The sequence below is a fragment of the Nicrophorus vespilloides genome, unplaced genomic scaffold (genome assembly GCF_001412225.1).
Source record: "Nicrophorus vespilloides isolate i.1.1-1 unplaced genomic scaffold, Nicve_v1.0, whole genome shotgun sequence".
NCBI lineage: Eukaryota > Metazoa > Arthropoda > Insecta > Coleoptera > Silphidae > Nicrophorus > Nicrophorus vespilloides.
Window position 1 is genome coordinate 98,017 of NW_017096069.1, and position 16,498 is coordinate 114,514.

Consider the following 16,498-nt stretch of genomic DNA (forward strand, 5'->3'; position numbering starts at 1 on the left):
TGACCAACAGTTTTATGAACGCGGAATCATGAAGTTTTTCAGAAAATTGACAAAAATGGAAAATATGTAATTGAATAAAGTTCATAATTGATTAAAGTTTAAAAAAACCAATATTTGTGACTAATAAATATTATTATTATTATAAATTAGTTTTTTTCAAAATTATCGGGTAAAATTAAAAGAAATTTTCAATATAATTAAACTGACGGACGGGTCAATCTAAAGTTGATTTTGTTTCGAAAAAAAAAAGAAAATGCAAATACCTAATACTCGTTGTTTTAATCTCAAAGTGTTTGCCGTTCATTTCCATAATGATTCTTTCATACGTCCCAGAGGGATCTCATTAAAGCCTTAATTAATACTAGTAGACCCGGCACTTGGCTCCCTAACGAAGTTAAATAAATAACGAGAACGCACGGTATGGAAAAGCGGGAGATAAAAAAAAGGGGGGGCGAGAGCAGTCACGAAATAATGCCGTCGACGAAGGATGAAATAAAAGAGAGAAATAAGAAGAAACACATACATAAAAAAAAAACAGTGCATCGGAATTTCCATGTAGAGGAAAATACGCTAACAATTTGACCGCATTATTAGCGAGGAATCGGCGATGCATTAATCATGCATTTGCCGAATATATAAATGATCCAATTAATTATAATTGGATGGAAGAGTTGGATGTACGTTTAATTGAAAGGTTTTTATATGTATAATATGTATTTTGTGGGCGATCGATGGCATCTTTAACTTCCCGATAGCATCCGGTGTCGGAGCCTTCAATTTCCGGCTAGTTTCCGTTCGACTCTCAGCCTCTTTTTCTCTCGGTGTGTATTCCTTCTTCCATTGAGGGATATATCCAGCTTAGACAGCAGAAAATGGGGAGTAATATAGTTTTTGGCACAATGGCGAATTGACCCAGATCTTTATTATTTGTTGTTTGCGAACGCGCATCCCATTCATTTTGGGGCCATGTTTAAATCCGTGCCCCGCGTTGCTGAATAGAGGGGCTGAGAGGATTGGGAATGGAAGGAAGAGACGGTGTCGTGAGGATTATGAGGAAGGCTCGTCATTTATTATTCCTCTTCCACCGTTAATAACTATTATGATGAATGACACCGAATAAATGATCAGCGCTTTGCATCTCTTACCGTCTCTTGATTAGTCCGATTAACTAGAAATAACTTCATTCATTAATTGAAATAAATAAATGCAACCTCTCTTAATATTTTTATTATAGCATTATGCATGAGTTTTCCAATTGCCCGCTTGTTCTGCATTTCGATTAGATGATTTTTTTAAATTTGCCGCTTTTCTTAGTTGTTGAATTTGTATATTATTTTAATTTTCTATTTGGGTCGATGCGTTTTCTAAATTATTTTTGGTTAGTGGATGGGTATAATTAACGTTTCGGCGGCGTGAAAAGTCGGTCGGCTAACGAAGGCGGCGGATTTATAGTGAACGCCGCGGCCACCGGGAGCAGTAATGAATCTTTATTATACTTTGTTCTACAAGCCAGGATTTTAATATAAAATACATTTGTCACCGGGGAAGGTTTCGGGCGGTGGGCGCCCTCGCGGCGCTTGTCATCGGAACCCACCCTTCGAGCATTAAATCAGAATCCGCGCCACCGTCACTAATTTCATGAAAAATGTTACAATTTGCTACTTACCACTCTTCGGCACTTCCTACATCCTTTATTCACGGAAATTTAACAAATTAATCACATTCTCAACTTATATTTTTACAAAATTTATTAATTGTAAAACATGAATTATATAATTAGTAATTCATATGAGAAGAGAAATACCTAATTGCAAATTTTCTCTATGTCTATTTTTGTGAAGTAAATCATGAATTATTGAGCAAGTTATACAAGCATAGGTTGGGTCCTGAGGCCCTTATGGATAAGCCAACCTTATAAATATATAGATGGTAAATTTTAGTGTATGCATCGGGAAATGAAACTCGATACATTTGTTTAAAATTAGATATCATTATTTACGACTTACTCAAATCCGATTTCAATAGTTATATTTAATTTCAAAATTAATATGGAAAATAACAGCAATTAATTTTAAGCAACCTCTCAATTCTTATTCTATGACCAGGAATTCCTAAATTTCCAGACCTAATATATTTCTGTAAAACTGTATCAGACAACTACGTTAATTAAATCAATATAGGATGGTGTGGTTTTCATCTTTTGACATACCAACCAAATTATTGGATAATTCCTCTTTCCTGTACATTTTCTAGAAAATTATAAAAAGTAAACTTATTTTGTTAATTAACTCTATAAATATATTTTTATAATCCACTGCTTTCATATAATTCCTATAGAAATCCATTTGTTTCTTGCCACTTATGTAATACTTTTAACAGAACATTGCTCTTTTACATTTCACAATACTTTTTTTGTATCTATGATTTTTTTCTACATTTTTTTGACTCCAAGTGATTTCGGAGTTGTTCAATATTTGTACTTTTTTTTCACGAAGCAAATATTCTATAAAGATTATAGTTTGAAGGTATAACATCATGTGAATATGGTCGATGTTACAGAACTTCTATATCAAACTCTCTTATTTTGTCCTAACTAATCCTTGCTGCGTGTGGTATTGCATTATCATGCAACATAAATCTTTTTTGATTGTTTACTAAAACTGGTCGTTTTTACCCATTTGAAACCATTTATAGCACTTTCGAGGATTCCAGATATTTTCATAAATAACATAGATGTTCTGGTAACTTCTTTTGATTTCAATCTTTTATAAATAAAAAACAAAATAAAATATCGAAAATTTATCTTTTCAAACTCTTGACTATGCAGTTTTTACTATAAAACTATCAAAACAGAAACATTACTAACAAAGCTTCAAAACGATACTCAAAGCCAACCGGTTACAAACTGGTTTCAAGTCATTCAAGTCATATTTTTGTGATATTTGTTGATGATATTAATAATTAAATGTAACAATATGAAGTGCATGAAAACAATATGTTTATAGAAGTTTATGTAATATAGCAATGTCATCTTATGTAAATTTAACAAAACTATTCGGATCCGAATGTGTATGATGATTTCGGTGCAACCGCAACCAGAATCCCGGTAATCACGCATATCCGGATTTGAAATTAAGATTTGATGATCAATTTGACATCCGGCGTAATCAAATCCGGCGATGCGCACATACATGCGAGAATTCATCCGGCAAATGCAACCATAGCAACGATTTGTTGCGAAGCGTAGAGAAACAGAGAGAGAGAGAGAGAGAGAACGATTGTATCTTCAAGGAGGAAAATAAAAATTTCCCACGGGATTGGACAAGGACCTTTATTTTCTATACGCCCCACGATGCGATCAGTTAATTCCGTGAGAAGTACATTTTCTTTATTAAACATTGACAAATTTCCTTCGGCCCCCGAAGCAAAATTTACGGCCATCGGTAATCGTTGCCAACGTTCCGAGACGAAACTAGAACGCGAAGTGGAACAGAGATTGGAAGAAGAAAAAAAAAACAGAGAAGGAAAAAATAAAAGGAAAGCGTTGGAAGAGGATGAGAGAGAGAAAAAATAGGAGGTTGGGGTTGAAATGGGGGTGAAAATTTGCGAAGGGCAAATTGATTTATGCGGTATCATAATAAATGCGTTTGGATTGAATTCGTTTCGTGGGATTTTAAGTTTTAATAAATGCGTATTCTTAAGAAAAATATTGCCGGGCATAATTTTCTTTATGAAATTTCAATGCGTTTCATAAAAATTTGTATTAAAAAAATTAAAATCTCTGATGAATTCATTAGTTTGGAGAGAGGATCCACATGTGGTTACATTGGCTGCAGGGAAAGAAAAACTGAAAACATACATTTATTTTAAATTTTACTTATAAAATTTATATATTATAAATAATAATGATTACTTTTTTAGCTTCATTTTCAGTACAAAAGATAATATAATAATTTTTCAAAAATTATCAATTAACGAATAATTTTCATAATTTCTTGATATAAAATATAACAAAAATTTAAATTTCCTTTTCCCGCCAGAAAATATTTGTTAAGATAAATATAAATACTTTCAATATGAAATTTGACGAAGAAATATGTAAACTCGATGATCATATAAAAGTAATTGTTAAAAATATAAGAAATATCAAATTTTGGGACAGAGTAACAGAAGAAACATAATGAGAAAATTGTAAAAAAGAATAAAGTTGGTCAAGAATTTTCTATATGAATAAAAAGGAATACTGGTAATGCATAAAATAAATAGATTTTAAAAGAAGTGATTTTGATATAACCTGAGTGATTTTATCAAAATAAACTTGTTTTCTTGAAGTGTGCATTTAAGAGTTTAAACAAAATCCTATAGTGTTAATGATTCCATAGATTGTATGCCTACTCTAAAACATGGAAGTGATAGTGTAATAAAATGGGATTGTACTATTAAAAGTAGTTCTATTCGATATAATTGAGTACGAAAAAGGATTTGATTTTATTTATTTATTTACAAACGGTTTTTAGTTATTATAATCGGATTTTACAGATAAATTCGATAGAAAACATCAAATTATTATGTTTTCACTAAAGCTTACGAATTTATAAATCATTTCAATTTTATCCATTTTTTATAGTAATATTTTTAATTTCATGTAATAACGTTTTTTTATTGTAATCCGAGTTCCAATCAATATTCCGTGTATCAATTTGTCAATTTGGAGCATGATTTTCTCCTTTAAAAAAAATTGAAATCATGAAATAGTCGAATTCATAAATCGTTCCGTTTGAGACATCTCAAATTTTATATTTCATGGAATGTTGCTGAAATTAATAGTTTACATTTATTAAAAAAAAAACATGTTTACAATCAAATTAAAACAATTGTTTTTTTATTGAAAAGTACATGTGGCATTGGTATGCAATTTACGTGCTTCTGTTGTGAAAATGAAACACGACTGTAATTATATGATCCAGTATATCGGAGCAATTAGTTGCGGATTTATTATTGCGTTCGGTATCGGGAAGTTTTAAATGGGATCTCATGGGGCCAAGGACCCAGGGTTCGCGACGGGTCGCATTAAATTAGTTCATGTAAAGAAGTGCCCGAGCGCGGAATACAAATCAGGAGAATACCGAAAGCGTAACCCCCGCAAACCTGAAAAGCCGCTCATACCAAATTTATTATTGTAAATATAAACACGTGCCGTGTCCACGCTTCAACTTCGTTTGCATTCATTCATTTTTTTCCCCCCATTCACTAGACTTACGTAACGAATACTGTGAGAGGGTTTGGCAATGCGGATTAGCAGACGCTGATAATAACTTAACACTGGTGTAATTAATTCTGGCGGGGGGGGGGACACGAAATAATAATAATAATAATGATGATAATATTAATCGCGCGGGAGGCTCAGGAATAACGAGCGCTGAAGTGCAGATGTAAGATCGTTGCTATAACAACACTCGCGAGCGAGCATTTGAAAGCTAAAGTTTACGTCAACAGAGCTTAACTTATCCAATTAAAGCTCCTTCCTTTATATCGGACTAACGAGCTTGGGAACATGCACTGATAAAGAAAGCTCTCATTAACTTTCGAGCGGCCTAATCTAGAATTACATAAACGCAAATGTACTTACAAACATGTGAGTACCTAATCAATACGGTAGTCATAATCTGCTGACAGAGGATAAGATTTCCCGGATTATTTATATTTCGGGAAATGAAACGAATTTTCACGGACAAAATTGTAAAAGAAAACAAGTATGAATAAGATTTTGGCTACAATTATATCCAATAAAAAATAGGTCTTTCTGACCATTTAGTATTAAAATCAACTATCTCCGTGTTTATACAAAAACCGACTTTTTTTTTAAAACAGTTTTGGAATTTAAACTTTTCTGTAAATAATATTTTCGAATATTAACACAGACAAAATTAAAACAAAGGATTTTTACAATATTTTTTTTTAATTGCATATATCAATAAATATATTTCAAAATAAATCTTAAAAATCTTTTATTCTCAGAAAATATGATTTCAAAAAGGAATTTCGAGAAATTGAAAAAACTGCCTAATACTTATTTTTTATTGTCTTGGAGCAAAACAATATCATTTCTTCTCAGTTTCTTGAAGATATGTATGAATTTATTTTTACATTTTATAAACTATAGTTTGATTTTCTTCTTTGTAGCTTTTCTCATCATAGCAATCATTTGGATACAATCTTGATATTTGTCCAGATAACTTAATGATCTTCCTTTTTGAAGCAACTGGATGAAATACTAAACGTCTTTATCCAAACGTTCCGTATTTTGTAAATAAAGTGAAAGTGTTAATTATGTTTGTCTTTTCTCTTGAATTCGTGTCTCTACAGAAAGTAATACCTTAGTAATCTCAGTTTTCATTTTTTCAGTCACATAAAAAATTCAAATATGTTTTGACTTTTTAATAAATTTGAATACAGTGGAACCTAACGAACACCTCGCATAACGATCATTTCGCTAACCAAATGGTACGTTTCGCATAACGTGTATTATGTCATATTATGTGTATTTTTGAATATGTTTCACTATGCGAGTAAAAATCCGGAAATTTTGGAACAGATTATTGTATTGTCGCCCTAAAACATCAGCTACTAAACCTATTGATTCTCAAACTTTAAGAAGCTCTACAATTTTACAATACACTGCTTCAATCTGTATGTGCAAACCAACAATGTCTTTGAGATCTAAAACAAAACATTGATTTAAGTATACAAATCTATTAAGACTTCTAAACTATTCCATATCCTTTGACAAGATTTAGTTAAAGCCTCTAAATGTGCTATTAAAGATATTCAAGTAAAATCTTAATTATTTTCTGCACAAGTATTCTGATTATTATTTTTATAAAATATACATTACTATAGCAGTCAATTGTTATTGTTTATTAATGTAAATAAACTGTCACAACATTAGTACATGAGCAAAAGTATGAAAATTGTTTTCTATTCAAATTATTCATCATAAAAATAATTTTGAATATAATTCCAAATTATTACATTTTTTTTTTAATTAATTTTATATCTAGGTCACAATAATAGCCAATGACTCAAGCGCTTTTTCATTTTATGTTTTCATTTATTTATGCAATAGTGTCGTGTCCCAGGGATGGATTTCTGGACACTGTGGGATATTTTCTTTTGTTGTTTGTTGTGGAACCTTAGGTTTGGTAAATAATAAATTGAACGAGTTTTACTTGTTGTTTATTATTAAAATATGCTTCAAAGCGTTTGCTTTATTGTAGTTCTTCACTCAGTAGTTGTTTCTTTAGCGTACTTCCTAAGACTAAATACAAATACTTATTATACGTATAAAATTAACTAAGCCAGGGAGTGGGACGGTTTTATTAAGACGCTTTGCTTCAGGTCACTGCTCCTGCAGGGATTCTGCAAATTCTGCTTCTGGTTCCCACTTGAAAATATGAGCAATGTTCTTATTAGTAGTTATTCTCGATGAACATGCCTATTCTGCGTTTAGGTTCTCAGTTGAAAATAGGAAGGAATGTTACAATCGGTCTCACGGTGGAGGTTCCTTTATACTTATGTATATGTTTATATAATAATGCCACTAAGAGACGCAATACACCAATACACTATATTAACAATAATAATTGTAATAACAATAGTTCTGATTGTTGAAATAAATTTAGTTTCTCATTATTTTGATTTAATTTTTACTAGCATATTTTTTGTAGCGTATTAAATTATTTTATATTAGTTTATATAGAGTTTTCTCAAATCTACATAATTATGAAGTGGTTATTTCTCTGCTTGGAAATTTTTCGATATAGCCTTTGATTTAATTCAATCACATCATTTCTTTTTGCTTTCGTTTGCTAGGAGCATTCGAGCTTGAAAAACGCGGGCGCAGATTGCAGGACATGAAGATTGATTGGAATGATGATTGCTTTCTGATCAATACCTAATAGGAATTTCGGTGTGTAAAGGGGGGTGGCAGATGAAGGCGCGCTGTAAAAATAAATAAACATGGAATTGCGAGGGAGGCGCGTCCCACCATTAAGTGTTTAACGAAGATGGAAAACGCAACAACAAACAACAAAGCACAGTCCGCAATATTATGCCGAATGAATGGCGCAATTAATTCCGATAGACCCCATACAGAAACTGCGGTTGGCACAAAATTTCTCAACGCCGGTCGCTCAATGGACCTAACATTATTTTCATGCCCCCCAGTTTCTCCCCCCATTCTCGACGAAAATTACTACGAACACAGGCGCAGCCCCACAAACACCATTCGCTACTCAAATAATAAACGCGAAAACAGCCGTCCTTCTCTTTCCTCTTTCTATTTCCTACACAAACCCTCTCATGTCCCAATCCAATTCCAGCTATTTATATAAAACTAAATTAAAATACGAAAACTGCTTTCTGCTGCACAATGTTTCGTAGTTAAATTACGTGCGCGGTAATCCTTTTTTTATCCTGTTACTCTACTCTTTATTTATTTTTTTAGTCAGTGCGGCTCGTTGCTGGAAGTTCCCAGGAAATCTAGAGCGAAAATAAAATTGGGATGCAAAAAAAGTAATTCTACTCCACACCCTATAATTCACGCACCCGGTATATGAGAGTAATAAAGTATATATATATACTACTAAATCTGCCTGATAAGTCCTAGTAGTTACAACATATTTACCAACTTAAATAAAAAATGTATATTTTTTAAAAATAAATCAAGTTATCCATAATTCTTTATATATATATAGTAAGCATAGAAATTTAAATCAAAACAAACTCAATTTAAGAATATATCAAGAAATTGATAATTTTTGTATAGATCAAATGAATTCTAATTATATTATGCTTGTATTACTTATTAAATTATTGAAACTTATTGAAATTATTGAAGCATTAAAGAAGAAACAAAAATAAGAATTTAATTAAAAAAAGAAAACAGAACTGGCGTTTTAAATTTGCCGCCATTTTTATGTAAAGTATAGATCATTAACAATATTTATTAATTCAAATTAGCAATAAAGACAGATTTAGAATTTATTTTATTACATTAACATTAACGGAAAAATTGTGTCTGTATTCAAATTTTCTGGCTTAAATTAGTTTGTAAAATTATAATTTCATTTTCTAATGCCGTTTGCTCCATATGAAATATGTCTGAATTTTGACTAATGCCATTTAAATCTTTTTTTAAAACGAAAAGATATACATTCCACAAAATCTTTAAATTTTTCAAAATCTTGGAATCTTCAATTATTTTTTGGATTTTCGCGACGTATTTATCGCTGTTATGATTCATATTTTTATGTTTTTCTAATTTAAAAAATGCTACTTTCAAATGATTGAGCAAGTTTTTAACGGCTTGAAATATATTGTTGTTATTATTACAATTATTATTGTTAATATAGTGTATTAACGAATTAGAGACATCCACGGCGTCTCTTAATTGACTTATTATATAAACTTATACATAAGCATAAAGGGACCTTCACCGTGAGACGTAACATTCCTTCCTATTTTCAACTGAAAAACCAGAAGTAGAATAGGAAGATTCATCGAGACCAACTACTAAGAAGAACATCGCTCTTATGTTCAACTGGGAACCAGACGCAGAATTGGCAGAATCAGAAGCCTTACTCAGTTAATTTTATACGTAGAATAAGTATTTGTAATTAATCTTAGGAAGTACGCTAAAGAAACCACTACTGAGTGAAGAACTACAATAAAGCAAAAAACTTTGAAGAATATTTTAATAATAAACAACAAGTAAAACTCGTTGAATTAATTATTTACCAAACCTAAGGTTTCACAACAGACAACAGAAGAAGATATCCCACAGTGTCCAGAGACATCTTCAACTCTAGTCCTTTCTTTCAAAGAAATCATACCCAACAATTATTCTTTAGATGAAAAATCCTTAAAAACCATACGATTTATCACACTGAAGGGAAAAAACAAGAACATCTATTAATTACATTATATAACTGCTGTTTCCACTCATCTTCTCAGTTTGTCGCTTCATAGTGTTTTGAGACAGTTGTAGTTCTTGAATTGCAGCAATAAGTTCACTCTTGTTCTTAAAATCGTTAAAAAGTGAATCCAAAAGAGTTTCCTTTACAAATTCACCCTCGAAAACTGATTTACATTTTTTTTTACTCATAGACAACTTTTCGCAGGTTGGTTATTTTGACTTGTTGGCCACCCATAATGTATATAATGTATATAATGTATATAATGTATATAATGTATATAATGTATATAATGTATATAATGTATATAATGTATATAATGTATATAATGTATATAATGTATATAATGTATATAATGTATATAATGTGTATATACAATTACTAAATCTGAAGAAATAAAACTTTAAAGATTGGGATTACAAATTCTACTATATAATGTATATAATGTATATAATGTATAGTTACTAAAAAATAGAGTATTTTTCTGCGTTATATAAACAAAATAATCAGATTATGAATCCGTTCCCAAGTAAGTAAACACTCAGTTTACCTTTGGGTAGGTTGGGTGAGTCAGCTTACAAGAATCGTGTAAGAAATACAGTTGTATACTTTATGGGGCTTTATCTTTCTTTATGGGATTTAATTTGGGGCTAGGAAGAATTTCCCGTGCGTGTTTATAGCTGGCGCACGATGGGTGTTTATCTCGCAGCCCTCAGTCATATCAAGTGGGTTTTGGATACTGCATGCTGCTGGCAGCCAAGATGGGCCTGAATGAATGAATATAATAACCATTCCTGCGGCCAGAGGCACCGGAAATTTAGTTTCCGTCATTGCCGACCCGCACCACACCGCCCTTCAAAATGCTTTACCCTTCGTCTTTCGGCAAAACCCCCGATCCTTTGCACCATTCCAGTATTATTAACTGCGGCAATCTGTAGCTCCACTTGTTATGTATATAATCGTTATTTACTCTGCATATAAACAGTTTGAGTGAGAAACTTTATTAAGGGCTAAATTATGCGGTTACAGCTGTTAACTTGTTAATAAACCATTACAGTGAAAAAAAAACATTATCTACTTTCAACAACGAAAGTTTTATAACATCAAATTAATTGAATACACAATTTTAAATGAATTTTCTTTTATTATCTTTCATTTAATACGTTTAATCTATGGACTGTATGAAACGTCTTAAATACAGTAAAATTTTATCGGTGTGATGTTGATTTAAACTTATGAACGCAATTTAAAAAATCTTAATTAAATACTACTTCAAATTTAATGCAAAAACTTTAAACGCTCTTCATTAGCATCTTAAATGAAAAATTAGGTTTTAGTTTCTTGGCCATGTTTTAATTAGATTTTTAATATTTTTTTTTAAATTACCAAAATTTAAATTATAATAACAACTTTGCTTTCATATAAAACTTGATTATATAGGTGGATGTTTAAATAATTATTATCTTATGAAAATGATTACATTTGCAAATCGATGTGATTCCGATTCTAAACGCTTTTGCATGTAACTAATATATTATGATTTGTAGTTTTCATTATGAAAGATGAATTAAATTAATTTATTTCAAAACATTATCGAAAATATGAATTAATAAATTTTTACCATAAATTTTAGCATTACAAGCTAAAATAATAATAATTTTTTAATACGTTTAATCTATGGACTGTGTGAAACGTCTTAAATACAGTAAAATTTTATCGGTGTGATGTTGATTTAAACTTATGAATGCAATTTAAAAAATCTTTTTTAAATACTACTTCAAATTTAATGCAAAAACTTTAAACGCTCTTCATTAGCATCTTAAATGAAAAATTAGGTTTTAGTTTCTTGGCCGTGTTTTAATTAGATTTTTAATTTTTTTTTTATTTATCAAAATTTAGATTATAGTAACAACTTTCCTTTCATATAAAACTTGATTATGTAGGTGGATGTTTAAATAATTATTCTCTTATTAAAATGATTACATTTGCAAATCGATTTTAAACGCTTTTGCATGTAACTAATATATTATGATTTGTAGTTTTCATTATTATAGATGAATTAAATTAATTTATTTCAAAACATTATGAAAAATATGAATTAATAAATTTTTACCATAAATTTAAGTTATAATGCTAAAATAATAATAATATATGAACCAAAAAATATATATAATTTTTTTTAAATTTATGTATAGAATGTACTTTTTCTTATGTATTGATTTGGCCAATAAATTATTATTATTAAAAAAATCATAAGTTTAATATAAAAAAATATAAGCTCTAAATACTAATTAATTCTAATTAAATAGTTGTTTTTCTTCAACTTTCACGGTGTCCCTGTGGCACAGATGTACAGTTTGGAAAACCCTGCTCTAATACTAAACTTCTTTTTTAGTGTCTTAAGGCAAAACAAAGTCACTTTTTGCCAGATTCTTGAAGATATGTATGAATTGATTTTTACATGTTTAAAGCTACAGAGTAATTTTCTTTTACGTCGCTATTTTCATCATGGCGGTAATATTTAATCGAATGATTTGGATAAAATCTTGATATTTGTACAGATAGCTTAAGAAACTTTTTTAGGATTTTGTAAATAAAGTATAATTGTTATAAAAAAACAAGTTGGACTTTCCGCGCGAAAAGAATATTTAGTAAAGTTTGGTGTAACTAGCTTCAAATTAGTTATAATTTTGAATTGAAATAAATAATTTAGACAATAGTTTTAGTAATGGCAAATTAATTCAATTAGAATTATCTTATTGATGTAAAATTCTAGAAGATTGGGCACAAATTTTACAACATCCGATAAGTTTACTTCGTTTATGAATACGTAAAAGTATTTCTGATTTTGGCGCCATAAAAAAAGCGCGCTGTAAAACAACAAAATTATGTTGAAAAATCATATTAATACATCAAAATTTACCGGTTATTTTAGTAATCATATTTGTCGGTAAAACCGGTTAACATATTTCCGTTAATTGAGGTCCTTTTTGTGAATAATATTTAAAAAAATAATTAGTAGATGCGCCGGATTCAGTACATATTATGATTTATTAAAGTATTACTTAATACTATTAATATATTTGATAAATAGATACAAAAGTTGTACTATTTTATTCAAAAAGTGCATTTGCAAAAATGGATTAGTATTGTAATTCAGTTGGTTGGATTACAGGATTAAATAGACTTCGGAAATCCATAGTTTTTTTTTTGTCGCTGCGCTATGGCGTATTTCGTTGAACAACAAAAATTTGCATTAAATAATACTCATGCACAAAAAAAATATTTTGTTTGTTAATATTTATCCGAAGCGCAGGCGGTTAAATATGCTGATGAACAGAACGCCTCGTCCACAATATGATAAATTTGTTTATAGCGAGTGCTTTGGCAGCGTGCACCCTCTCTGTGCCATTACAAAAGCTACCCTTTCGGAATATATTACATAAATTTCGCGGCGGAATAGTGCAACTTGGGTTACTTTGTTCAGAGACTTCCTTAATCTCAATTCGCTCCCTATGCTGTCTCCCATCCAGCTTCATCTCTCTCATACACACTTGCCCTCTCTCCAGTTTTGCAAACTAGCTGCAAATCTTCACTACTTCTTTTTGTATCGCCCACATGCAACAAAGTCAACACAAAAGAAAACCCCCCGAAGGCATTGCATTGCACCTAGGCCAAATCCCAAATCCACGAGAACCTAATACCAACGTTATTACCTTAATTCCCAGCGTCGAAGCAAAAAATTAAATTTGTCCCGTTCACATAAAAAATAATATATATGTTGTTTATATGCTGACTAAATATAAAGTGCGGTTTGGGAATAAAAAAATCAAATAGTAAACATGCGAAAATGAACCGCAATTAGTGATGTGCTTCACGTACGAGTAAATTACAATTCGAATAATTGCGTTCGAACAGTCAATATTTAATTTAATTCTGATTTGTTTATTTTTTTTGTATGTGTAATTTTAATCTTTCTCGTTTGTATCCACCCTGTTTTATTCGTTTTCCATTTTAATGGGCTACAATTTAATGGCTGTTATTTTTTTAATTGATCTTTACGCAATATATTACTCATTAGCCGCAGTAATTTATCGAGTGTTTACTATATTTTTTTTTTAATTAACACAATTTGCAAGTTCTTCATGTATGTTATTAACCATTATTTAGTTGAATCAAATAGTTGTAATTTGATTTCTTATTATTTAATACATTCAAGTTTATTGTGGGATATTGGCATCTTAGCTACTTCATTGCAATATGTTTATATGTTTTGTGGGCCCCAAAAAGTCTCGTGGGTCCAGAAAAAAAAATCTTGTCGGCCCTACGAACTATACCTAGTGGCTATAGTATATTATATTTATATAATCGACATATAATATACGTTTTCTAAATCCTGATTCTTCTAGTAAGAAAATGAAAACGATATCTTTGTTGTTGGATTACTATAGTCAGGAGCTCATAGAGATACTGAAGTATACGACAGTTCAGACCCAGAATAGCACATGACAATTGCATCTATATAAATTATACTGTAGTAATTTAAATTTTTAAATAAATTGTGGATGTGGTATTATGATATTTGGCAAGAAACTATATAGTATATTATTAAATAAATATGTTACAGTGAAAGTACATAAACCGTAAATGTATACATTTAACAATTATGTACCGTAAATATAAGTATAAATCTGACAGCAGCGTAATATATCTACTTTTACCAGTAAATGTATATCGTTAAAAATTAGAAATAATAAAATAATTTAGCCAAGGTTTTTTGTTTTGATCGAGAAACTTATTAATATATAGTTATAAAATAAAAATATAAACATACTTAAATTCAGTTTTTTTTTGTTCATTAATAAAAACGTGAACTGTATAGGACAGAACTCGAATAGAATCGCTCTCTCATTAGCGTTTGCGCCGAGTAAATTAATTAATTTTTGAATAGAACGCCCTTTTGTTCACGCACAAATGACGAACCCTTGAATCCTCTTACAAGTGCTAGAAGAACATCCACTCCGTTCCCAACCTTCCGAGATAAACAACAATCCTGATTGCATAATCTTATACGCAAACACTCGCACTGCTTTAACTACGTTTTACGTTGCTCAATAAAAGGAAGAAAGAAAAAGAAAACCTACATGAATTAAGTCTGAATATATTAAACACGCATGCCTTATTTGTTTTTTTTTTGAAGTTCTTTTTAACTTTTATTATAAGAAGTTATCAATATTTAAATCAGATACATTTGAAATTGAATTATACACAATAATATAATTTTACTAGTATTTTCTATTAAATATTTTTTAATTTTACTATTATTATATAAACTAATAGTTAATATCAATAATAATCTAATTATAACATAATCTATATAATTATCCATCTTTTGTGATGAAATTTTATACGTATATTTTTTACATTTTCAGCTTCTCCAATAATAGAATACGAAAAATTATGTAATGTGCTTATATAATTAACAACACACATTTCGGTATTGATTAAAGGTATGGAGAATATTTTTATATAGTTTTTCATATATTGGATTACTTCAAGATCATTATTTGTTCTATCACAATACACAAATTTAAAAACCACATAAATATTGTAATTTTTGTAGATGAGAGGATCAGGCCTCTCTCCGCCATCTACTTGTGTATGTAGAGTGCAGCTACATTTGCCCTTCTTGCCAATTCTTCCTCCGTCTTTGCCACAACGACTACTGCCAGGTCATCCGCGTAACCTATCACTATTATGACTGCAGGTTGCTTTATTCTTAGCACTCCATCGTATGATAAATTCCAAAGATGATGACCTAACACTGATCCCTGCGGCAATCCGCTGTTTACCTCCATTAATTTCTAGCCCAGATCGCTCACGATCCTTATGGAGGGCTTGCTGAGATAGCTTTTAATAATTTTTATCAGGTACGTGGCAATTCATCTTTTTATTGCTTCCTCTAATACTGTAATTACTATTAGACTACATCATCATCATAAAATTAGATTTATTAGAACTTATTTTCTTAATAATTATTATATTTTTATACGTAGATATTAAATTTGTATTGAAATTTTTTTTTTCTTATATATATAATATAATTTTTAATTAATATTTATGTTTCTATAGGAATTAATTAAAATAAAAAAATAATATTTTTTTTATTACCCGTCGCTATTTCTTTCAAAAAAGGTATGATTTGTTATTTTTGTATATAATTATTGAAGAACAAATCCATTAATAGTGCAGAGTTTACAGAGGTTACTGAGTTTTAAAAATTTACTCTTTACCGATCATGAAGAGATTCCTACTATAATTTATTTATTCATGATCGTAGTAACGATAAAAACGTAAGAATTTTAATGGTTCACCAAAAAAAAACTGTCTACGTCTACAAAAATAATTAAGAAAAACGTTAATTATTGATTGATTTATCGCATACATTTTATTTTTTATGGAAATCTTGTAACATTTTCCAATAATTGCATTGTTTAATATAATTCCAGTTTAAATTAATTTAG

The 16,498-nt window shown here is 30.0% G+C and overlaps 1 protein-coding gene across 1 annotated transcript in view; it reads right to left on the reverse strand.

The window, feature by feature from the left end:
- The window catches only part of LOC108569350, a 38,090-nt gene extending 22,258 nt beyond the window's left edge, over nt 1-15,832 (reverse strand). The window contains exon 1 of the mRNA XM_017930869.1: nt 15,653-15,832. Within this exon, the coding sequence (XP_017786358.1) occupies nt 15,653-15,832 (180 nt within the window). The remainder of the gene's footprint in view (nt 1-15,652) is intronic.
- Nucleotides 15,833-16,498: the final 666 nt, after the last annotated feature.